Source organism: Scyliorhinus canicula, chromosome 7, assembly GCF_902713615.1.
Source record: "Scyliorhinus canicula chromosome 7, sScyCan1.1, whole genome shotgun sequence".
Lineage (NCBI taxonomy): Eukaryota > Metazoa > Chordata > Chondrichthyes > Carcharhiniformes > Scyliorhinidae > Scyliorhinus > Scyliorhinus canicula.
Window position 1 is genome coordinate 170,320,783 of NC_052152.1, and position 23,224 is coordinate 170,344,006.

A 23,224-nucleotide genomic window follows, 5' to 3' on the forward strand; every position below is an offset into this window, starting at 1 on the left:
CAGTGTGAGCCACTAGAGACAGAAATCTTTGGACCTTTTGCTCCACTTCTGGCAACCAATAGTAGTGATTATTGGTAAAGGGTTGGGAGCAGGCCATTTTGGCCTTTAGGCAAATTAATTAAGAACTTGAGGGAAAACAAAGCACTTTGGTGTTCATGAAATCTGCAAGATTCAGCACTCTAATTTATTTTTTTTAAATTTTAACATTCGGTCATATCTTAACCTGGACCAAAACAGAATCTGGCTTTTCAAATTTGGCTACAAAAATTAAACCAATTTTACTCATCTTCTCGCCCGTTGATTTAATTTGAATAGTGCTGAAATGCTGAGCTTGCATCTTTTTTATTTTTAAGCTACAGACAAGTCCAGAGTATGGGCAAGGAATGAATCCAATCAGCCGTCTAGCTCAAATTCAGCAAGCAAAAAAAGAAAAGGAGCCTGAATATACATTAATGGTAGAACGAGGCCTTCCTCGCCTCAGAGAGTTTGTTATGCGGGTGAGAACTGTTACATAATTTATTTGATTATCTACAGATTATGAAGTGTACAATCCCAAATAATCTAAACTGTATTCCATTATCTAGGTTAAAGTTGGTGGTCAAGTAGGAGAGGGAATGGGCCCAAATAAGAAAGTTGCCAAGCGAAATGCAGCTGAGAAAATGTTGGAGCTTTTGGGTTTTAAAGTTCCCCAGCCTCAGCCACCTAAACCAGCTTTGAAAACTGAAGAAAAGGTAATTTTTTTAATTTAATTAAAATTAGTTTGAGTGTAAGTACCAAGGTCTGTTCTGAAGGAATTCTCATTTTCTTTTAAGCCAACAGTGAAAGATCCTGTTAAAGGGCGGAAAGTGACCTTTTTCGAGCCTGGTTCCTCTGTAGAAGATAGTGCAACAGGTATGCTGCATTGAAACACTGCACCTGGTTCTGTAGAATGAAGTGGGGCATGTGGGAAATATTTTAAGAAACCGTGATCAGAATAGTTAGTGTAGTTAGAGAAAATGAATAATCAAACATAAAAATACTGCACAGGATTTAATTTCAGTCAGTTTGTGAGCAAACTGGCCAATCTGGATTGGAATCTATCCAATCGGGTACCTTGAAAGATGTGGTCAGGTACAAACTAGATGTATTCCCGTAAGGGTGGTAGGTAGGAAATTCAACGGGTGAGCTCTTGTGGAGAAAATAGCAGCAAACGCCATTAAGGAGTTAATCAGGCGGCAGCATCCAACATCTGCACATATTTATATAAAGAAATCAAAGCTTCTGTTACAGTTGCCCTGCTTCACCAGGAGCTTTCCAAGTGTCTCTCCAAGAGATCCCATCTTCAAATGCATGGAAAATGCAAATGTATGAAGTTTGTTGTCTTTCATGCAAGTATCATGAATAAACATGACAAAGTTGCACTTATCCATTCAAATTAAAGTTTTAAGTGTGTTTCAAGCCTTAATTGCTGCCAAACAATTTTCCTGGACTGAAAATTAATTTGCCCAGTGTGGAGTCTTATTCCTTAAAATCTTCTCATAATGATTAAATTGTAAAATCTATTTCTGCTTTCCAAATATTTGGCATTTCATTATTTTAACTTGCATTTCATTGTTTATGCTCTGTCTTGAAGGATTCTGCAATTTGGTTAAAGGGAGATGCCTTTGCTTGCCCCAGTCATACAGGTCCCAGTTCCCCTGCAGTGGGTGCCATGCTGTTTTGGCTCACTAATAATTACAAGTTCCAGTTCAAAAACCCACAATCTGTGGGAAAGTGTAATTAATACTGTTCACAACTGACTGCAAAATTTGGCCCAGTAAGTCCAAAATGGAATTTTATGGTAAATATATTCATATAATTCAGTAGAAATCCAAAAGAACTGAAAAAGGTAAAAGTAATTACTGAACATAGAAACAGTAAAAGGATGGAACCAGTTAGGGACCAATCGCCTTGTAGGAACAGAGGGATTGGCTGAGGTACTAAATTAGTACTTTGCATCACTCCATTAATGGACAGGATGCTGCTCATATCACAGCAAAGGAGCAGTGGTAGAAAAATTACATTGGAGGAGAATTTACTTAAGGTTGGCAGTGCTTAAAGCAGAAAGGTGGCCCAGTACTGCAGGGATGACATTGCAGAGACTATAGCCACAATTCTCTTTTTGGTATGGCAGTGGTGGCTCAGGACAAATATTCACACTTCTGATCAAAGGAACATGTTGAAAAATCCCCTGGGTCTGATGATCAACATCCCAAGTGTGTTGAAAGAGGTGGCTGTGGAGATAGTGGATGCATTGGTTGCCAGCTTTGAAAATTCTACAGATTCTGGAACGGTTCCTGCAGATGGGAAGGTAGCCAATGTGACCCCACTTTTTAAGAAAAGGAAAAGAGAAAAGTGGGAACGACAACCCTGTTCACCTGGCATCAGTTGTATGAAGAAATGCTAGAATCTATTATAAAGGATGTGATGACTGGATACTTGGGAGATAATGTTAGGATCGGGCAGTCGACATGGATTTAGGAAATTAAAATCATGTTTTAAAAATATTTCAATTTTTTGAGAATATTACTGACAGAACAGAAGGGGAACCAGTGAATATCATAAAGTCAAAGAGTTCCTTCAGTGCCGAAGGAGGCTATTTGGCCCATTGAGTCTCCACCACCTCCGCCCATACCTCCACCCTATCCGAGTAACCCCACCTAACGTTTTGGACACGCCTTTGGGCAAGGTTTGAGGTACTTGCAACCTGTGTGGACAAGCCAGGGTTGCATGGTGGATGAGCAGCTGGCCATGATACTGTTCACTCGTGGGGTGAAAACAGGATTAACTGATTACACAAATAGATGTACGCAGGTCTGATACAGTAGGAATTAGAGAGATGGCTGCAAGGTGACCAGGCATGGGAATTGAACATCCAGGGGTATTCGATATTTAAGAAGGACAGACAAAAAGGAAAATGATGGTGGGTGGTATTGCTAGTTAAGGTGGAAATCAACGCAATAGTGAGGAAGAATATTGGCTCCGATGATGTAGAGTCTGTAAGGGTAGAGCTGATAAAAACATCAAGGGACAAAAGACGGCAGTGGAGGTTGTATATCGACCCCCTCCCCCCAAACTGCAGTGGTGATGTTGGAAATAGCATTAAACGGGTAATTAGACATGCATGCAATAAAAGAACATCTGTAATTGTGGGTGACTTTACTCTGCATATAGATTGGGCAAATCAAATTAGTAATATTACTGTAGAGGAGGAATCCTGAAGTGTAAACAGGATGGTTTTCTGGACCAGTACATTGAGAACCAACTGGAGAATAGGCCATCTTCGACTTGTGATGAGAAAGGAATAATTGCAGTCTAGTTGTGTGAGTCCCGTTGGGGATGAGCAACCAGAATATGATAGAATTCTTCATCATGATAGAGGATAATGTTGTGATTCTGAGATGTGGAAATAAGGGAAACTAAGATGGTATGGGGCACGAGTTGGCAACAATAGATTGGGGAACGTCCCTTAAAGGGATGACGGTGAATAGGCAATGGCAAACATTGTAGGAGCGCATGGGGGAACTGCAACAATTGTTCCTTCCTATCTGGTGCAAAAGTAAAATGGGAAATGTGGCAAAGCCATGTCTTACAAGGGAAATTAAAGATAATTTGGATCCAAGGAAGATGCATACAAATTGGCTAGAAAAAACAACAGATCTGAGGATTGGGAGCAGTTTAAAATTCAGCAAAGGAGAACAAAAGGATTGATGAGGGGATGAGTACAAGAGTAAGCTTGAGGTGAACATAAAACTGAGTAAAAGTTTCTATAGGTATTTGAAGAGAAAAAGATTGGTGAAGACAGATGTAGGTCCCTTGCAGTTGGAAACAGGGGAATTTATAATGGAGAACAAAAATAGCTGACCACCAAAATACATGGATAAAAGCAAATTACTGCGGATGCTGGAATCTGAGACAAAAAACAGAAAATACTAGACAATCTTAGCAGATCACACGCAACCGTGGAGAAAAACGGGAGCTAAGGTTGAGTCTGGATGTCACCAGAGGTAGTTTTTGTTGAGCAAGGGAATCAAAGATTATTGGAGATGGATGGAATTTGAAATGCAAACAGATCAGCCATATCTTATTGAATGGTGGAGGGGCTGAATGACCTACTTCTGTTCCTATTTCATTTGTTCGTGTGAAAGCTAAGATGCAGGTGCAGCTAGCAATGACTATGGCAAATCATAAAATCCCTACAGTACAAAAGGAAGCCATTTGACCCATCAAGTCTGCACTGACCCTCTGAATGATTACTTCACCAAGCTCACTCCCCTATCCTATTAACCCCTTAATCTAACCTATACACCTTTTTGGACACTAGGGGGCAATTTAGCATAGCCAATCCAAGTAACTGGGCGGCACGGTAGCATAATGGTTAGCACTGTTACTTCACAGCGCGAGGGTCTCAGCTTCGATTCCCGGCTTGGGTCACTGTTTGTGTGGAGTCTGCATGTTCTTCCTGTGTCTGTGTGGGTTTCCTCCCACAAGTCCAGAAAGACATGCTGTTAGGTAATTTGGACATTCTGAATTCTCCCTCGGTGTACTTGAACAGGCGCCGGAGTGTGGCGACTTGGGGCTTTTCACAGTAATTTCATTGCAATATCAATGTAAGCCTACTTGTGACAATAATAAAGATTATTATTATAACCTGCACATCTTGCACCGTGGGAGAAAACTGGAGCACCAGGAAGAAACCCACACAGACAAGGGGAGAATGTGCAAACTCCACACAGACAGTGACCCAAGGCTGGGATTTAACCTGGGTCCTTGGCGCTGTGAGGCAGCAGTGCTAATCAGGCCGCCCAAAAGTTATGTTGGCCTTTATTGCAAGAGGATTTGAGTGCAGCAGTGAAGAAGACTTGATGCAATTGTAGAGAGTTTTGATAAGACAGCACCTGGAGTATTATGTACAGTTTGGTCTCTTGCCGAAGAAAGGATACACATGCCATGGAAGGAATACAACAGGGGTTCATCATTCAAATCCTTGATGTGATTTTCCTATGAGGAGAGTCTGGGCCTATATCTATTGTGTTTAGAAGAATGAAATGTGCTCTCACTGAAGAATATAAAGTTCTTGCAGTGCTCAACAGGGTAAATGGAGGAAGGATGTTCCCGCTGGGCGAGGGGGTCTAGAACCAGGGGCACAGTCTCAGAATAAGAGGTAGGCTGATTAAGATTGAGAATTTCTTCCCTCAGAATTTCTTCCCTCAGAGGGTGATGAACCTTGTCATTCTACTCCAGAGAGCTATGGAGGCTGAATATATTCAAGATTGAGATTCTAGTTATTAAAGACTTTGAGATAGAGTGGGGAAATGGTGTTGAGGTAAAGGATCAGCCATGATCTAGTTGAATGGTGGAGTGGGCTTGAGGAGCCAAATGACGCGCACCTCCTATTATCCATTTTCCTAAAAAAATGACAGGATTAAATCCAACAACTATCCATCAGGAGACTCAGTGGATCCCCTGCCTCTTTGGGGAAGAAGGGTGATCAGGAGAGTGCCATTGGCTGGGGTGCGGTTGTAGAGAAACTGATATTAAATGATGTTTAACTGGTCTGGAATCTTTACTTATTGGGGAACATAAAACCTGTGGGGGGGGGGGGGAGAAATGTTTGTGTTGGAGCCCATGAAGAGCATTTGTGTGGATATGAAAATACAGATTTGAGTTCACAAACTTTCATCATTAAAATGTCCAATTTTCCAAAGATTAAAATGAAAGAAAAAATATCTACATCTGAGCATTCTATAACAAAACTCTGCTTTTATGGTATTAATGGTATTTTCCAGCATTTTAAGGATTCTAATATCTACTACTTTTCAGTTAAAGATGGGAGCATGCGTCTAGAAGATGAGTTTCGAATGCCTTATCCCAGCCACCAGCAACTACCTGCAGGAATCCTTCCTATGGTTCCTGAGGTAGCACAGGCTGTTGGTGTCAATCAAGGGCATCATACCAAAGATTTCAACAGGCCTGCGGCAAATCCAGCCATGGCCACTGTCACCGCAATGATAGCAAGAGAACTCCTATATGGTGGAACGTCCTTAACTGCAGAAGCAATTTTGAAAAATAATCCTGCAGCCCGCAAGCCACAAAGCACCCTTACCAGACCTTCAGAACAGTTGGACTTTTTGGCTAGTGTTCAAGGATTACAGGTATACTAAATCTCTCTTGGGTATAGTCTTTATCCTAGTGACCAGTTTAGTGGTAATAGCAATTTTGTTTTGTCAAGTACCAACAAATGAGTTGTCTTTCTACTTTAGATGGGAAGTGTATGAAACAAAACACTACTTCTCTGCTATAGAACTGGGTTATTTTCTATTATGTGAAATTATGTTGGGGGACACGGTAGCACAGTGGTTAGCACAGTTGCTTCGCAGCTCCAGGGTCCCAGGTTCAATTCCCGGCTTGGGTCTCTGGCTGTGAGGAGTCTGCATGTTCTCCCTGTGTCTGCGTGGGTTTCCTCCGGTTTCTCCCACAGTCCAAAAATGTGCAGATTAGGTGGATTGGCCATGCTAAATTGCCCTTTGTGTCCAAAAAGATTAGGTAGGGTTACTGGGTTACGGGGATAGGGTGGAGGTGTGGGCTTAGATAGGGTGCTCTTTCCAAGGACTGGTGCAAACCCGATGAGCTGAATGGCCTCCTTCTGCACTGAAAATTCTATGACTCTTATGGTACTAATATGGTTAATCTTTTATGGATTAGTGTTGAATGTGGCGTGGCAAAAGGACATTGTGAATTATCTGTTTAAAACCTATATTTGGTTAGTCATCGTAAATTTTTTGAAGCAACACTAATAGTGCTATTAAGATAGCACTATGACTTGCTCGCAAAAGTTCAGGAAGTAATGATGGTATAGCAAAAATAAAGTACACCACTTTCACTTAGTTCATTCCTTACCTTAATGTTGTTGACTTGTGCTGAGCTACAAATTTCCCAGGTACCAGTAGCCTTCTGATAACCAATGAATTATTATATGTTAACATACAAATTTGGAGCCTGAGCCAAACTGGCCTTGGCTGTGACTTCGCTTGAATTGACTATTTGAGAAGGGAACTGTCAGTCAAGGTTTCTAGTTAATTTTCTAAGTAGCAGCAGCACGGTTATCCCTTTTTTAAAAACACTCCCCATAACTCCATGCCCCAGTTAGGATGTTTCAAATCGAGGAGCAGTGGTTAGCACTGCTGCCTCACAGCGCTGAGGACCCAGGTTCAAACCCCGGTCACTGTCCATATGGAGTTTGCACATTCTCTGCATGGGTCTCACCCCCACAACCCAAAAAGATGTGCAGGGCAGGTGGACTGGCCTCGCTAAATTGCCCCTTAATTGGAAAAACAGAATTGGGTACTCTAAATTTATAGGGGAGAAACGATGACTCAAATCATCACAGATTGCATTATACCGGAGGCTTTTTGAGGCAGTGGCTCAATAGCATATCAAGCTATAGTTTTCTGTATCATTGTAGGAAGCCCTTATTAAAAACTTTTAACACTTGAGATTTGTCCATGTTCTGTGATGTTCATTTAAGCTACTTCAAATTTTGCCTGCACACTGCAATAATTTGCAGCTCTAGTATCTTGTTTTGGCTCAGCTGAGTGTGTAGCATTGTACTTGTAGCCCCTAAAAGATCATTTGAGGACTGTCAGTCACTTTTGAGAGTTGGTCACTTATGTCGTCTCTTTTCAGGTTGAATATAAGGATTTTCCAAAAAATAATAAAAATGAGTACGTGTCTCTGATAAACTGTTCCTCTCAACCTCCTCTGATCAGTCACGGAATTGGAAAAGATGTTGAGTCCTGTCATGATATGGTAAAGTATATTTTTTTACATTTTTCAAATATTGAACAATATCTTATTGCTGATTCTGTTAGCAAACTGATATTTTACCTGTATGAAAATAGAGGGCCAGATTTATTTTCTAAGACCAATACGTGGAAAGTGTGCTTTTAATTTTACTAAGGCAATAAATATCATCATTTAATTCTCAGGCTGCTCTTAATATCTTAAAACTATTGTCTGAGCTGGACCAACAAAATGTAGACATACCAAGAACAGGAAATGGACCAATTGCTGTGTAAGTATAAACTAATTCTTGTCTTTCTGATTGAGAGTATGTGGCATAAGGATTGAACTGAAAAGGGAATACTTTTTAAGCTTGGTCTGTGTATGTAAATAGTAACAGAGAAAAGAATAAGACTTGATGAATTCTACCCCCACATTATTCGGAGAAATTGAAGGTACATTGGTTATTTCAAGAATTGTGCCGTGGGATTATAAAGTTGCTCATGCCTGTATTTAAGAAGGGATTTGGAAAAGCCGGTAACTACAGACCTGGCAAAGTTGTAGAATCAGTCCTCAAAGGCAGAGGAACAGTCAGGCCTGAATACTAATTAACGCAATTGGTGGATAGTGGCTGCCCAGCTGTTTAAATCAGTCAGCAGCAATCTGTTCCCAGGAAGGGGTGGGGAAATGGGAATTATTTTTATTAAATGATTACTTTGTGCCCTTTCTATCCAAAACATTGTCCACAACTGAACATTGTATTCCAGTTAGGAACTGAAGCATCATTTTCTTGTGTTTGAATTCCAGTACTTTTACATCAGGGCCAACGTTAGCCCTTTTGCACATAGGGGTGTCTAAATCCACTTGCTCATCCTCCGCTCCAGTAATAATCCCTGGTGAACATCACTTGCCATGTGCCACCAATCACAATCTTTCTTGCCCACTCCTTTCCTTCCCACTCCTCTCTCCCAGCCAATTAGGAACCCCTACCACAAGGTTCCTCCCAATTCCACTCACTCTTATTTCTGCTGCTATTCCTTTCTATAACCTTGTATCAAATGCCATCTGTATGTATATTTGGGCAACTATTATCCACATATCTCGTATGCACATGCTCATGACCACTTCAAAAGAATCAACTAAATCCAATTTTTCAAATTTATGCTGATTCTCTTCATTAAACTTTGGAATGAAGTACAGCACTTGATTAATCAGAATTGTATCTGGGTTAATGGTCTAGGTTGAGAAGTAATTGTATATAAAGTTTGCTTTCACCTTTTTAAATGTTTTTAGGGTTGATTGAATAGTTGTTTAAAATGAAGGGAATTGATAGAATAATTACAGCAAAAGTAATTTCTTTGAAAAATACCTGAACAAGAGGTTCAAATTATGACTAGGCCATTTGGTAGTGAAATCAGTTGGCATTCTCTCAAATGTGTGTTGGATCATTGAAATTTGAAAGACTCTGATCAATAGCTTTCTTTGGGAGGACTATCAAGGGATTTGGAGCATAAACTAGTAAATGAGTTGCATGTCGGCCATGATTAATTGAATGATGGAACAGACTTGAGGGGTTGAATTTAAGGGATATGTTGTACTTTGAAATATGTTGCCTGTGTCCTTTTTAAAAATCTGTACTAAACATGATTGGCAAATGCTTTTAGCATAAAACTAGTAGTGATTACTTCTCTTACTACAGTTTTGCAAGGAAACCTTAATCTGTATTGCATCTTTAATGTGTGTGGTCCATAATTCCCAAGATGGAAGTAGCAAATGCATGTTGGGCTAAATGATGAGCACTTGCACTGAAGTTTTGGATCCCCTGTGATCATTATCCAAACAAATTGGAATCCATAAGCAATCTGCAGCTTTGTACAATTCAGAGCCCACCATATTTGTTTTTACAACTTTAAACCTACACTTTTTATGGATAAAATAAAACATTTTGCAGAAGTATTAAATTAAAACCTAACTGCTTCTTTTCAGATGTGTGAAACAAGAAATTGATGGTGATTCTCTCATCAAACCGGCTAACTCAAACACTTTAGGACAAACACTGGATGTCACTGACTGAAAGCCTTTTATTGACCCAAAGCGCCAAGCACCAGAGAAAATCGGATGCTTCCTGTTCTGTGACATGTAACTTATGTTTTAGACAGCTACAGTTTGAATCTGCTGTAGTATCTAAATCATTAAGTTGCTTAACTTTTTAAAATAGTAATGCATTTCAACATTAATTCATTTTTTTTGATGAAGGAAATTTGTTCCTAATGTTTCATTGGAACCTTGTTCACACCAATATCCAGCAGCAAAAAGTTAGAATTTCTGTTGATGACTCTCCAATAGTACATTACATGATGATTGAAAAATTGCTTAACAAAATGAGGGTCATATCCAATGTATGTAGTTCGTGATTTGGTACCTGTCTGAATTGGCCGTTGGTAACATAAACCATTTGAGTTTGACAAAACTTGGTGCTAGTTTAAAAAGTAGTGTGCCTGCATTTTCATAATTGTATATCCGAAAGAAGCAAGTTGAAACTCTAAATTGAGTTCTGTTTCAATAAGTTATTTTTTAAAAACTGCCTCTTTTCTTCACCCTTAAAAGATGGTATCAAGTAAACTGTTCAGTCTCAGTTCTAGGTTAAGTTTGTATTTTTTAATCTAAACGTTTTTTTTAATTTGGCAATTCTGAAGGACTTTGCTTTTTGTTTTTATATTAAACTTTGTTTATATAAAAAATAAATGAGTAATTTTCAACAGTGCACAAGAATTACATTGTTGGATATGATCTGTTACCTAGCTTATACCAGAAATTGCAGATTACTGTAAATCTTGGTGTAGGAAAATGTAAGATGTTGTCTTGTACTTTATTAATGCTTTGATGTAATGTTCCATGTGATGTACACAAAGTGTGTACAGTAAACATTTTGCTTATTGTCCAAGTAAAGCACGAAACCCTTGCCAACTAAGTCAAAACTTTGTTACTTTACTTTTGGACTTTTTTTTCCTTCCCATGTATTGTACCTATGGAATGGAGAAGTAAAAATTGGTGTTTGTGCAAAAGTACTGGTGGCTTTTTTTGGCATAACACATTTTATCAATGTGAAGCTGAGTTAAAGGAGTTATAAACCACTGTCAAAATTTCAACTTTGATTTCTAAACTGCTTCAACACGTTTTTTAAAGATTATTTTGAAGAAAACATCCTGCTGTTCTGATTTATCTTGCAATACATTTTATTGGAATCTAGTTTTCAAACAGCTAGGCTATTCCAGTACTTATTTTGTGTATCACAATGCCCTCCTTTACAAATGTAGAATTGCTGGAAAATGCTGTAAACATGCCAATAATTAACTTTTAACTTTTAAAAGCCTTTTGGTTGTAAATGAAGCATTTAACTCCTTTAAGTCAAGCTACACAAGCTTTTCTCCATTGTGTGTGGTAGAACAGCTAACCTTTAAATATAAAAGATTTTTTTTACCTAATAGCAATGGTCTGGACAATAACACTACTCCAAAGTTGCACTTCGGTGACTTTTGGTATCTACAGTCAGTAACTTTTAAAATGGCATAGATTTGAAGCTCTGAAAAATTATACAATTGAGAATAATTGAGCTTTTCTGTATTAAAAGTTCTTTTGACTAAAACTTAATTGTTTAAAAATGTTTTGATTCAAATATTGGTAGGAAGAGTAAAGCATTCTTGAGTTTGATCCCAAAAAGGAATTAACTTGAGTACGGAGCAATTTTGGTTTGGAAATAGTGTTTTAAGTAAAAATAACTGCATGATCCCACACATACATTTTTGTGAAACACTTAAAAGATTAGCAGGGGAAAGGGATGATAAGGAGAGGCAAAAGACTGACCAGCTGGAAATTGCATTTGATGTGTCTGGAATTTCTTCCCCACCTCTCGGGTGGTGCTACTGAACTTTGAATTGAAGTTTGTATAGTATCTATTTTACTCAAATTACATACTTTGCTTCCTATTTCGTATCTCCGTAGTTGTGCTCACTTTTCATTCATTTGACTTTTCTGTAAGGCCCATTCTATTTTCATAACTATTCTAGTTATACAGGGGTCTGAGCAATTTACATCTGTCGATCTTCTAAATTAAAATTGCTGCTATTTTGAATGTACAATTATTTTAAGTCTAAATCTACATAAAACAGTCCAATGCTGACAAACTCCAGTGTATTTGACAATCTGACTTCTAACATCCTATCAAAGGATTCAATCTACCAGCAGAACTTTGAATTGTCAGGCTGAATTTCATCAGAATAAACACTTCTAAAGTTCATTTGTTAATTGCTGAATGAGTAAGACTTTAAAATGAGAGGAGCAAAAATATTTGTTTCTGATAGACTTGCATTCATCATTTTTCGGAAATATTTCCAATTCTTCACATACAATGAATCACTTTTGAAATTGTGATTTGATGTAGTCAAGTATAGTGGACATTATGCACAGCGAAGTCTCTCAAACTGCAATGAGATGTATGATGAGTTCATGTATTTTCATATAGCTTGAGATATTAAACTGATATCCTAAAGATAGCATCTTTTATTCCAACTTTGTGGAAGATTCACTTTTGTATTCCCTATGGGCAGCATTTATTGGATGATTGCTATTCTTTAAAAAAAAAAATTAAATACCTTCAACACTGACTGTTAAAAGATATCAGTATACCAGATACTACATTGACTGCTTCAAACCTGTTGATACTTGGATGTAAACAATTTTGGTTAAAAACAAAGTGCTGGAAACGCTCAGCAGGTCTGGCAGTGGAGGAAGAAAGTTAACGTTTCAAGTCCAATACGACTCTTGTTTGGAAGTAGAGGTAGAAATGTGATGGGTTCTCTGCTGTTGAATGTGGGTGAGGGTCAGATGGAACAAAAGGGAAGGTCAACAATAGGTTAGGTTAAAGGGCAAGGGAGAATATATACCAAAGATGTCCAGGAACAAAAAGCAAAAAATACTGATGGTTATAAAAACACAAATGTAAAGGTCCAGTATAGGTGTTGAACTCAGCCAGGATTGTTTATTCTGCTATTACGTATGCGACTTGGGACTGATGTTATTTTAGTTTTCTTGTGACATTGTGAAAACATTTCAGAATGTCATTGTTACCTGATTTGAAACCTGCAAAATCACTTCCCGAAGTACTACCTCATGTACACATTCGTTTTAAGGAGCCTGCTGAACTGTCATTTTACAAGTGTATCTGCAGCTTATTGATTGTGGAAATTCTTGCTTTCCTGCCTTATTTGCATGTTCATTTCAAAAATGTTGCAGGAATATTAACTGGTTCGGTATTGGACTGTGTGGGTGTTCATGGTAATATGAGTAATGTGCTTCCCATAACCATATCTTAATGCCAAGTTACATCACCTCACTTTCGGAGCAAATAAGTTATTTAACCCACTGTTGCTCTAGTTTTTAAATGTCCTGTGAAATCACGTACTTAAATATGAATCTGTCTTTCTGACAATTCATTGAATGTGTTCTCTAAATTAGACCTAAAAATAGCTAATTAGTTTCTGAAATTAATCTTAATTTTTAACTCCCTACACTGGAGATGTTTGCAGACTGATTTTGATTTTCAAATATTAATCTGCAGCCAGGAACTCTTTTGGTTGCCTCTGTGAATTCTGATTAACTCTAATGGTCCACACTATTCTTCCATACCACAACAAATCAGATACACTGCTATCTAACTGCCCCATCATTCTGGTCTGCTGTTGCTCTAGTGAATTTCTGGCTCTTTGGTTTTACTTCTAAATGTAAGCTCAACTTTTTATTTGAATATTAAAACCAAAACATTAGTTCAATGTTTTGCCATGTCTTGCTCTCCATTTCTATTCAATCTGCTTATTCTTTGGCCAGAGTTGGGGAGAGAAAAAAAAGTTATGAAAAAAGTGTTTCTTTAAAAATTTTTTTTTAGAGTGCCCAATTATTTTCTTTTTACAATTAAGGGGCAGTTTAGTGTGGCCAATCAACCTACCCTGCACATCCTTTGGTTTATGGGGGTGAGACCCATGCAGACACGGGGAGAATGTGCAAACTCTACACAGATGGTGACCTGGGGCCAGGATTGAAACTAGGACGTCAGCGCTGTGAGGCAGCAGTGCTAATCACTGTGCCACCTGATTGCGAATGTTTCAACCAAAATGCCTTCAGTATCCTCACTAGCATTCAATGATACTTAGATGCAAAAGGTTAAGTTTCCAGAAAGATTTTGTAATAATTGACGTTTTTTAAAAAAATTCCTCCCAAGTATTTTTGTGGCAAAGGCTACTTCATGCCAGTTAAGAACTAAAGGGAAGTAAATGTCCTTGAATGATTCACGTATGTTCAGACTTCATAAGCTGAATCAATTGTTCATAATCACTGAAGCTGGCCCAATAAATGGCATGTAATTACTTCAGTGAAATTTGTTTGCATTGGCCATATATTTCTGTATTGTCTGGCATTCATCTGCTGTGAATAAACCTGACCAACAGATTTTTAAAAATGTATTCTTGAAGTTTAGATTATGCCAGCAAGGTTACATTGCCCATTCTCTGTTCCCTGAGAAGTTTTTTTGTGGGTATGTTATTGCACTACTGCAGTCTTAAGACTGCTAGGTGTGAAATTTCTAGAACTGATCCAGTTCAAATGAAAGAACTGCAATTTGAAGTATAAATCAGGATAACCTGTGGTGTGCAGGTTGTGTGCCCCCTCGCTCTGATTTCAGAGAAGGAGGCTGTATTGAAATAATTTTGATGCAGTGCATAAGATTATTCACTGCTCCTAGAGTGCATAAATACATAAGGAGTGAATCTCTATTCTAGTGATTTGAGTTTTGTGTAAGATGTTGCTATGTAGTTCAACTAAGCTTTTGATCCTGGTGACCACTTGCTCAGTTTTTGCAGCCTGAAACCTGTAGGTGTTGCTGTCTGGGGCAGCTGGGACTTCTACAAAAAGATGAAGGAAGGATCTCCCAAGGTGAAGTCCACCTAGCGTGGGGTTGCATAACCACATACCTGAGGCCACTTTTGGAGCTCTTCATTTAAATTCTAGGAGAACAACAGCCACTCTTATGATTTAAGTAATGCCATAACATATTACTATTTAGGTTAATAGTGCAATAGGCAGTACAGTACCCTAGTTGCTTCACAGTGCCAGGGGACCGGGTTTGATTCCTGGCTTGGGTTACTGTGCAGAGTCTGCACGTTCTCCCTGTGTCTGCAGTGTGGATGGGGGCTCTTCTCACAGTCCAAAGATAAATGGGTTAGGTGGATTGTTCACGTAAAATTGCCCTGAACTGTCCAAAAGTTAGGTGGGGTTGCTGGGTTATGGTGATAGGGTGGAGATGTGGCCTTGGGAGAATGCTCCTTTTTTTTTTGGAAATGTTTTTTATTGAGTTTTCATATTTTATATCCTACAAATTATTAGAAAAAAAAAATGCAAAAATTAACATGTATATTTACAGGCAAGCATCTTCATAATAACAACTGTGGCCACCCCCTTTAACCTGCATACATATTTTACATTCCCCAATACACCTGAGGCACATGTTTATAGGCATTTATTTACAATTTGGTTTTGGGCCTTAGCTTGCCATCAGACTATCGCTTGCAGCTTTGTCCTTTTTTTTTTGGAATAATTTTTATTCAAGTTTTCAACAACAAATTTTTTCACAACAGAGAAAAACAGTGACCCCTCCCCTCCCATGCAAAAACAATAAATTAACAAGAAAAAGAATATAAAACCATGAGAACAAAATAGGATGCTCTTTCAGGAGCTGGTGTAGACTCGATGGGCCTAATGGCCTCCTGCACTATAATATAATCTTGTCACAAGTTTGCTTATATTTACACTGCAATGAAGTTACTGTAAAAAGCCCCTAATCACCACATTCCTCTGCTTGTTCGGGTACACTGAGAAAGAATTCAGAATATCCAAGTGACCTAACGGCACATATTTCGGGACTTGTGGGAGGAAAGCCAGGCAGACACTGAGAATGTGCAGACGCAGCACAGGCAGCGACCTAAACCGCGAATTGAACCTGGGACCCTGGCGCTGTGAAGCTAGTGTCAACCACTGTGCTACAGTGCCGCCCTATGAAATCTATGATTTAGAGGTACTGACGAGTCACGGGTAATATGAGTGTGGTTTAAATTGTTCCTTTCTGTTGATAAATGGAATTCTTTGAATGTGCATTCCTCCGTATAATCTCACTCGGGCTCTTCCTCGTCAATAGAAAATTAAGAATCCACGCTGCTACGTTGCAATTTGCAGGCGGGATCCCCGCTTCATAGTGCCGGCTGGCTGCCGTTAGAGCCGCATCCAAAATACAATTTCGGAGTTAATATTGTGTACTATGAAACATGGGCACTGTTGGCATTGTGCACTGTCTCAACTGACAGGTTACGTCTATGATGCCGGCAGGTTACTAGCTAACTGCATTGCCAAGCTAAGTTCCTGAAGCTACCTCTCCCAAATTGCACTGCAAAGCAGGATGACCCTCCCCACGGATGGAAGAAATCTACTCTGCTCATTAGTAACATGCAGTGCGTGATTATATTTAAGCAGCAACGCAGAGTCTTTTGGAGATGTATCCTTTAGAAACAAAAAATATACTCAACCGGTTCAGCAGCATCTCTGAGGTGAAGGTTGCCGGTCAGTGACCTTTCTGTTTGTTACATTGGCTCTGAGCACGTGCCGCTCCGAGTGTTGCAAAGTTCCCATGGGCGGGCCTATTTGGCGCGATTGCCCAACGTCACAATGCCAGGTTACCGCGCGCGTGCGCAGCGGCCGGGCGGCTGCTATATAAGCGGCTGCTCGGGGGCGCGTCTTTCTTTTGGCGCCGAGAGTCGGGGTGAGTTGGTGGTGTGTGTGGAACCGGGGTGGCGGCTGCTCGCGCACGAGGTTTCGACCGGCTGGTTGGAGCAGGCCCGGGTTCACATATCTGTGCAGGCCGCAGAGTGTGGAGGTCGAGCCGAGCCCCGGCAACAGGGAGGAGGCAGGCGTGCGTTTGCTGGAGCCTGCATCTTAACTGGTGTTAAGATCAGTCTGATTGCAGCGTTAATTCTCCTGGAAGTTTCCCGAAGTTCGGCTTTTTGAGGGAGGGGAGTGTGCAGGCCATCGGGAAGCTTGGGGACTTTCTTTTTCAGGTTGAATTACTCCTGACCAAGAAAGGCCCAGGCCATCTGGCTCCTTATCTTTGAGACTTTTATTTATTGTATATTTGTTTCCCCATCTAGGGCTATTTGCAGATGGCTGCCGCATCTAGTGTCCCGGCGCCAAATCCTGGCGTGCAGAATATTTCAGGTTGGTCAGAAAATGTTTCATTCGCTCCTTTTTGTCGATGGAAAGTGTCGATTTAACTGATGCGCATTTGGGATTTTAAAGACTCGAATGCTCCTCCGTTTTGGGGGAATTAATTTAAGGGGCAAGAGTAGGCCATTTGGCTCTTAAACGAAAGGGAAAATGCTGGGAAATCTGGCATCATCTGTAGGGAGAGAAAAGAGCTAACGTTTCGAGTCCGATGACTCTTTGTCAGACCAGCTGTGACAAAAAATCCACATAATTGTCTTTGTTATCCCAGATCCTTATTCCAATGTGCACCCCTGGTTGGTTTCCCGCACTTCAATTAGATCTCCCCTCATTCTGCTAAACTCTGTATAAGCCTATCACGGGGCTGGTTTAGCTCACTGGGCTAAATCGCTGGCTTTTAAAGCAGGCCGGCAGCACGGTTCGATTCCCGGACAGGTGCCGGAATGTGGCGACTAGGGGCTTTTCACAGTAACTTCATTGAAGCCTACTCGTGACAATAAGCGATTTTCATTTCATTTTCATCAATTCCTGTTATGACTGAGAAAACGAGAGCACCCGGAGAAAACCCACACAGACGTGGGGAGAAAGTGCAAACTCTACAGTCACCCGAGGCCAGAATTGAACCCAGGACCCTGCTGTAAGGCAGCAGCAGTGCTAACCACTGTATTGCCATGCTGCCCGATACACCATCGATGACTGCATTCCGTAGCTTACCCCAAGTTCTGGAATCCAGGCCCTATTGCTCACTGCTTTGCTTTCCTCCTCTTGGGCCCCTTGAAACATAACTGCCCAAACCTGACCTAATATCTTCTTGTGTGGTTTGGTATTGCTGTTTTATATATCTCCAGTTGTGGACGTGCTTTGTGACATAACTGAGTGAGCTTACTGGTATTTTACACTGTTTGCTTAGTTTCAGTTGTTTAAGCTCCAGTCCCTGTATACAATTTAAGCTGGTATGTTAATGGCCTCTGGGATTGCTTGCTTGGGCTGCAGGTGAATTAACTGATTAGTGTAATGTCTTCTATGAAAAATAGCTATGGGGCCAGGATAACACTGATCTCTGCCCATTGCCACACCCTTGAGGTTCGTGTTTAAAATAGGAATGACAAGAATAGTAATTTATGGTCTTTTGATTTGGTACTTTCACTGCTGTCATCTGTTGACTCAGCAGCACTTTAGTAATGACTCAATGCCTCCCATGCATGGACTCCATCTACAGCTCCCGTTGCCGGGGGAAAGCGGGCAGCATAATCAAGGATCCCTCCCACCCGGCTTACTCACTTTTCCAACTTCCATCGGGCAGGAGATACAGAAGTCTGAGAACACGCACGAGCAGACTCAAAAACAGCTTCTTCCCCACTGTCACCAGACTCTTAAATAACCCTCTTATTGACTGACCTCATTAACACTACACCCTGTATGCTTCAACTGATGCCAATGCTTATGTAGTTACATTGTATATCTTGTGTTGCCCTATTATGTATTCTCATTTATTTTCTTGAATTTTGTTTAATTCCCTTTTCTTCCATGTACTGAATGATCTGTTGAGCTGCTTGCAGAAAAATACTTTTCACTGTACCTCGTTACACGTGGCAATAAACAAATCCAATCCGATCCAAAGACCCAAGTTGAGAGAGGTTGCACTTAACTTTTAGACTTGTATATCTTAATTCTATAACTTCTACAGCATTGTGCTGTTGGCCAGCTCAGGATTTAAAAGGGTTCTTGCTGGAGTTTTCCTCAGCAAAACAAGTTAAGAGGATCTCAACACTGATGGCAAATTTATGAAGTAAGAACATTTAATTTCTTCCCCTCCAGGCTCCGGCCAGATGCTGCGATGGAGATTGGACAATGCTGACAAATTGGGTACGTAGTTATTCAATGCGGCAAATATTTACAGGCTCTAATGAATGATGTTTTGAAACTTTTTTCCCCATCTTATCGAATATGGTGATTTTAGGATAAGCCAAATTATTCTGACATTAGAAAAGTTATTAATTTGCACCAATTCATAATTCTGTGTCGGTTAACATTGTATTTCTTCTTGCAGGCCAGATGTGGCGATCGAAATTCATAGCCAGTCACCATGCTGACAACTTGGGTATGTTGATATTCAATGCTGCAAACACTTAAGAGCTCTAGTGAATGATGTTTAAAACTTTTTTCCCCGTCTTATCGATCATGGTGATTTTCGGATAAGCCAAATTATTCTGACGCTAGAAAAGTAATCAGTTTTGGCCAATTTGTAATTTTATGTCGGTTAACATGGTACTTCTTCTGGCAGGTCAGATGTGACGATCGGCATTCATAGCCAGTCAACATGCTGACAATTGGGTACGTAGATATTCAACGTTGCAAACACTTTTTCAGGCTCTAGTGACTGATGTTTAAAACTTTTTTCCCCGTCTTATCGATCATGGTGATTTTAGGATAAGCCAAATTATTCTGACACTAGAAAAGTAATTAATTTGGGCCAATTTGTAAGTTTATGTCAGTCAACATGGTATTTCTTCCGGCAGGTCAGATGGGTCAACTCAGGCTAGATGCGGCGATAGACATTCATAGCCAGATGACAATGCTGACAATTGGGTACGTAGATATTCAATGCTGCAAGCAAACACTTTCGGGCCCTAGTGAATGATGTTCAAAACTTTTTTCCCCGTCTTATCGATCATGGTGATTTTAGGATAAGCCAAATTATTCTGACACTAGAAAAGTAATTAATTTGGGCCAAGTTGTAATTTTATGTCAGTCAACATGGTATTTCTTCCGGCAGGTCAGGTGGGTCAACTCAGGCTAGATGCGGCGATAGACATTCATAGCCAGATGACAATGCTAACAATTGGGTACGTAGATAGATATTCAATGCTGCAAGCAAACACTTTCGGGCCCTAGTGAATGATGTTCAAAACTTTTTTCCCCGTCTTATCGATCGTGGTGATTTTAGGATAAGCCAAATTATTCTGACGCTAGAAAAATAATTTGTTGGGGCCAATTCATAATTATATGTTGGTTAACATGGTATTTCTTCCTGCAGGCCAGATGTGCCGATCGGCATTCCTAGACCGAATGACAATGCTGAAAACTTGGGTATGTCGATATTCAGATATTCAATGCTGCAAGCAAACACTTTCAGGCCCTAGTGAATGATGTTCAAAACTTTTTTCCCCGTCTTATCGATCATGGTGATTTTAGGATAAGCCAAATTATTCTGACGCTAGAAAAGTAATTAGTTTTGGCCAATTTGTAATATTATGTTGGTTAACATGGTATTTCTTCCGGCAGGTCAGATGTGACAATCGGCATTCATAGCCAGTCAACATGCTGACAATTGGGTATGTAGATATTCAACGTTGCAAACACTTTCGGGCTCTAGTGAATGATGTTCAAAACTTTTTTCCCCGTCTTATCGATCATGGTGATTTTAGGATAAGCCAAATTATTCTGACACTAGAAAAGTAATTCGTTTCGCCCAGTTTGTAAGTTGATGTCAGTCAACATGTCTTTTCTTTCTACAGGTCAGATGGCTAACGTAAAACAATTTCAGAATCTTCAATGTGGGAGTTGGTGAGTTTTGCAATAAAGTTCCTCCTCTTATCCTAATCTGCCTCTTTCCCATCCCCTGGCTTTGATGGTCTGGTTGAATGTAGGACCAATGAAGCTGAGATTAATTGGGTAATTTTGTGAGTGATGGCCAGAACCTTTTTCCCCATCATATCAATTGTGCTGAATAACATTTTATAAAGCTAACCTGTCTGACATTCGTACCTAGCTGCAATTTGGAGGAATTTATTTTTTCTACACTGACCATGTATTTTTCCATCTGCAGGATTTGAAGAACTCTGATTTGTTGATGAAAACATTCCCCCATTGAGTGTGGAAACAGTACATAGAACAGAACAGGCCCTTCGGCCCTCATTGTTGTGCCGAGCCATGATCAACCCACGTATCCACCCTATACCCATAACCCAACAAACCCCCCCCCCCTTAACCTTACTTTTATTAGGACACTACGGGCAATTTAGCATGGCCAATCCACCTAACCCGCACATCTTTGGACTGTGGGAGGAAACCGGAGCACCCGGAGGAAACCCACGCACACGGGGAGGACGTGCAGACTCCACACAGACAGTGACCCAGCCGGGAATCGAACCTGGGACCCTGGAGCTGTGAAGCATTTATGCTAACCACCATGCTACCCTGCTGCCCCAAAAGTAGTTGCTTTTGATGCTGTAAAGTGTACTTTTTCAAATAAATTTCTTGCATAAGTAGCTGTTTTCAATCTGTTTATTCAAAAATTTGCCCAGAAGAATATGAAAAGCAAGTGATTAAATTTGATAAAGGTAGATTATGAACTTAAAGTTTTCATTAAACCTAATCTGTATCTTAAAGCAAAAATAAACTATCTGCCTTGTGCTTTAGAACCATGATCATTTTAATATCTATTGCATAGGCTTATCTGGGTTTATCCCATTCAAATAGTCTTCAACCGTCTAAAAAGCACTTGCAATTCTATAGTACCTTAGCCTAGGTGCTTCGAGGTGCACAGCACAATCAAACCAAACTTCACAGAATAAAGGAGTTGTAGAGAAAAGGAGTTCCAGAAATTCCACATCTAGCCTTTGCTCCTCTGATGAGATATTTACAGGCACCATACCGCTCAGCTGCACCCTTGCTTCCATGTTTGATTCCCTAGTTTTCATTACCATGGTGGGCATAAATCCACACACCGATATAGTGAGCACCAGTTTTTACTAATTCGATGCCACCTTGAGAGTTGGAATTTGGTGGTGAGTCCAGTTAAATTGAACTCCTTGTTTGAAGATGGCTGATGTGGGGTCCAGCTTGCAATGGCAGTTTTGCTTAGCGGTGCTGCACATGTTGGGATAATGACTGCCATTGCGAATGATCTTGGCTAAATGATGCAGGTTTTTGGTGCATTTCCTCTTGCAAACACCTCGCCCAGTATGGTGCCCATCCCCCTACTATTCCAGGTCCATCTAAATCTGTTCAACCAGACTCTCGTGACTGCAGGCATCCCCACCACACTTCCTGTTCACTGTAGCTGACCTACGCTTGCTAGTGTGGAGTCTGCTGCCAGAGCTCCCCTTTCTCTCATCCCTCCCCTGTCTCAGTAAGCCACTCCCATACCCAAAACCCACGTTCTCTCCTTTAAACCAAGAAACAATACAGAACTATGCCCATGAGGAAAACAGAACCAGAATACAAACAAACCCCCTCATTGGGAAAAAAGATAATTGGATAATCTAAATTTTAAATAACGTCTAGGGACTTCATGGGGAGGAAACCAAAGCACCAGGAGGAAACCCATGCAGACACGGAGTACGTGCAGATTCTCCTCGTTTGTGTTGCCCAAGCTTAGCATGTCATCTTGGAGGTGCCAGTTTGCAACATTCAGTCTTTGTACTGGAAGAATAATATTTTGGCCAGGCGAAGGAGCATGTTAATCCAAGCTGGACCTCCACCAGTATTGATGTTTCTCTCAGTGTGCGAACCTGGGAGCAGGACATTGAGCACAGAACTCTGCTGCTCGTGGTGACAAAACAATACATTTCTTTCCAGACCTTCTTTCTAAAGGTATATTTCAGAAGAAGATGGGCAATCGTCGATTTCCCCACCTCAGTTGCTTTGAGGGCAGCATGTGATGGTGCTGACTCTGCGTGTGTGTGAAAGATCTCACAGGGAGAGCCTCTGGCCATCAGCCAAGCTACATCTTGCCGCTTGTTTGAAAGTTCTGGTGATAGGCGTTTTGACAGTCAGCTCAGGAAATCATCTGACAGCATCCACCATCTCCTTTAACCGCAGACCCTCAAGGAGGTTACATGTCATGCGGAACACCGCCTGCTGGACTTGTGGTGAAAGGTTTTCCTCCACAAATTTTTCCATGAATGGTGGTATCTCACTGTCCAACTGAATTCACAGCAATATGTTCAGACCCGTCCTTCGCAACTCTAGGGAACCTCAGCACAAAGCAGCTATCAGTGTTTGCATACTGAGAGTCTATGCACAGCGTGATGCAGTCACACAGTATCACATTTCTCTATTGTTAAATTTTCTTTGGGGTTTAAAAAGGTGAAGCGTGACA

General features: G+C 40.4%; 1 protein-coding gene and 7 non-coding genes across 13 annotated transcripts in view; all 8 read left to right on the forward strand.

The window, feature by feature from the left end:
* Positions 1-11,446, forward strand: part of LOC119969532 (double-stranded RNA-binding protein Staufen homolog 1-like) — a 60,710-nt gene extending 49,264 nt beyond the window's left edge. For 4 of the 6 annotated variants that reach the window (XM_038803251.1, XM_038803255.1, XM_038803253.1 and 1 more), the window contains 7 exons: positions 354-497; positions 585-731; positions 813-891; positions 5,842-6,173; positions 7,705-7,827; positions 8,007-8,092; positions 9,787-11,446. In XM_038803251.1, the coding sequence (XP_038659179.1) occupies positions 354-497; positions 585-731; positions 813-891; positions 5,842-6,173; positions 7,705-7,827; positions 8,007-8,092; positions 9,787-9,874 (999 nt within the window). In that variant the 3' untranslated portion in view covers positions 9,875-11,446. The remainder of the gene's footprint in view (positions 1-353; positions 498-584; positions 732-812; positions 892-5,841; positions 6,174-7,704; positions 7,828-8,006; positions 8,093-9,786) is intronic. The other 2 variants (XM_038803254.1, XM_038803256.1) reach the window with 2 other exon arrangements.
* A 7,572-nt stretch (positions 11,447-19,018) lies between these two features.
* Positions 19,019-19,107, forward strand: LOC119969817. The gene has a single exon (XR_005461486.1). It is a non-coding gene; the product is annotated as a small nucleolar SNORD12/SNORD106 (small nucleolar RNA).
* Positions 19,108-19,253: 146 nt separating this feature from the next.
* Positions 19,254-19,341, forward strand: LOC119969816. Its single transcript, XR_005461485.1, has one exon. It is a non-coding gene; the product is annotated as a small nucleolar SNORD12/SNORD106 (small nucleolar RNA).
* Positions 19,342-19,488: 147 nt separating this feature from the next.
* LOC119969815 lies at positions 19,489-19,576 on the forward strand. Its single transcript, XR_005461484.1, has one exon. It is a non-coding gene; the product is annotated as a small nucleolar SNORD12/SNORD106 (small nucleolar RNA).
* Positions 19,577-19,745: 169 nt separating this feature from the next.
* LOC119969818 lies at positions 19,746-19,833 on the forward strand. Its single transcript, XR_005461487.1, has one exon. It is a non-coding gene; the product is annotated as a small nucleolar SNORD12/SNORD106 (small nucleolar RNA).
* Positions 19,834-20,006: 173 nt separating this feature from the next.
* On the forward strand, positions 20,007-20,094 carry LOC119969820. The gene has a single exon (XR_005461489.1). It is a non-coding gene; the product is annotated as a small nucleolar SNORD12/SNORD106 (small nucleolar RNA).
* A 160-nt stretch (positions 20,095-20,254) lies between these two features.
* LOC119969819 lies at positions 20,255-20,342 on the forward strand. The gene has a single exon (XR_005461488.1). It is a non-coding gene; the product is annotated as a small nucleolar SNORD12/SNORD106 (small nucleolar RNA).
* Positions 20,343-20,487: 145 nt separating this feature from the next.
* Positions 20,488-20,575, forward strand: LOC119969814. The gene has a single exon (XR_005461483.1). It is a non-coding gene; the product is annotated as a small nucleolar SNORD12/SNORD106 (small nucleolar RNA).
* Positions 20,576-23,224: the final 2,649 nt, after the last annotated feature.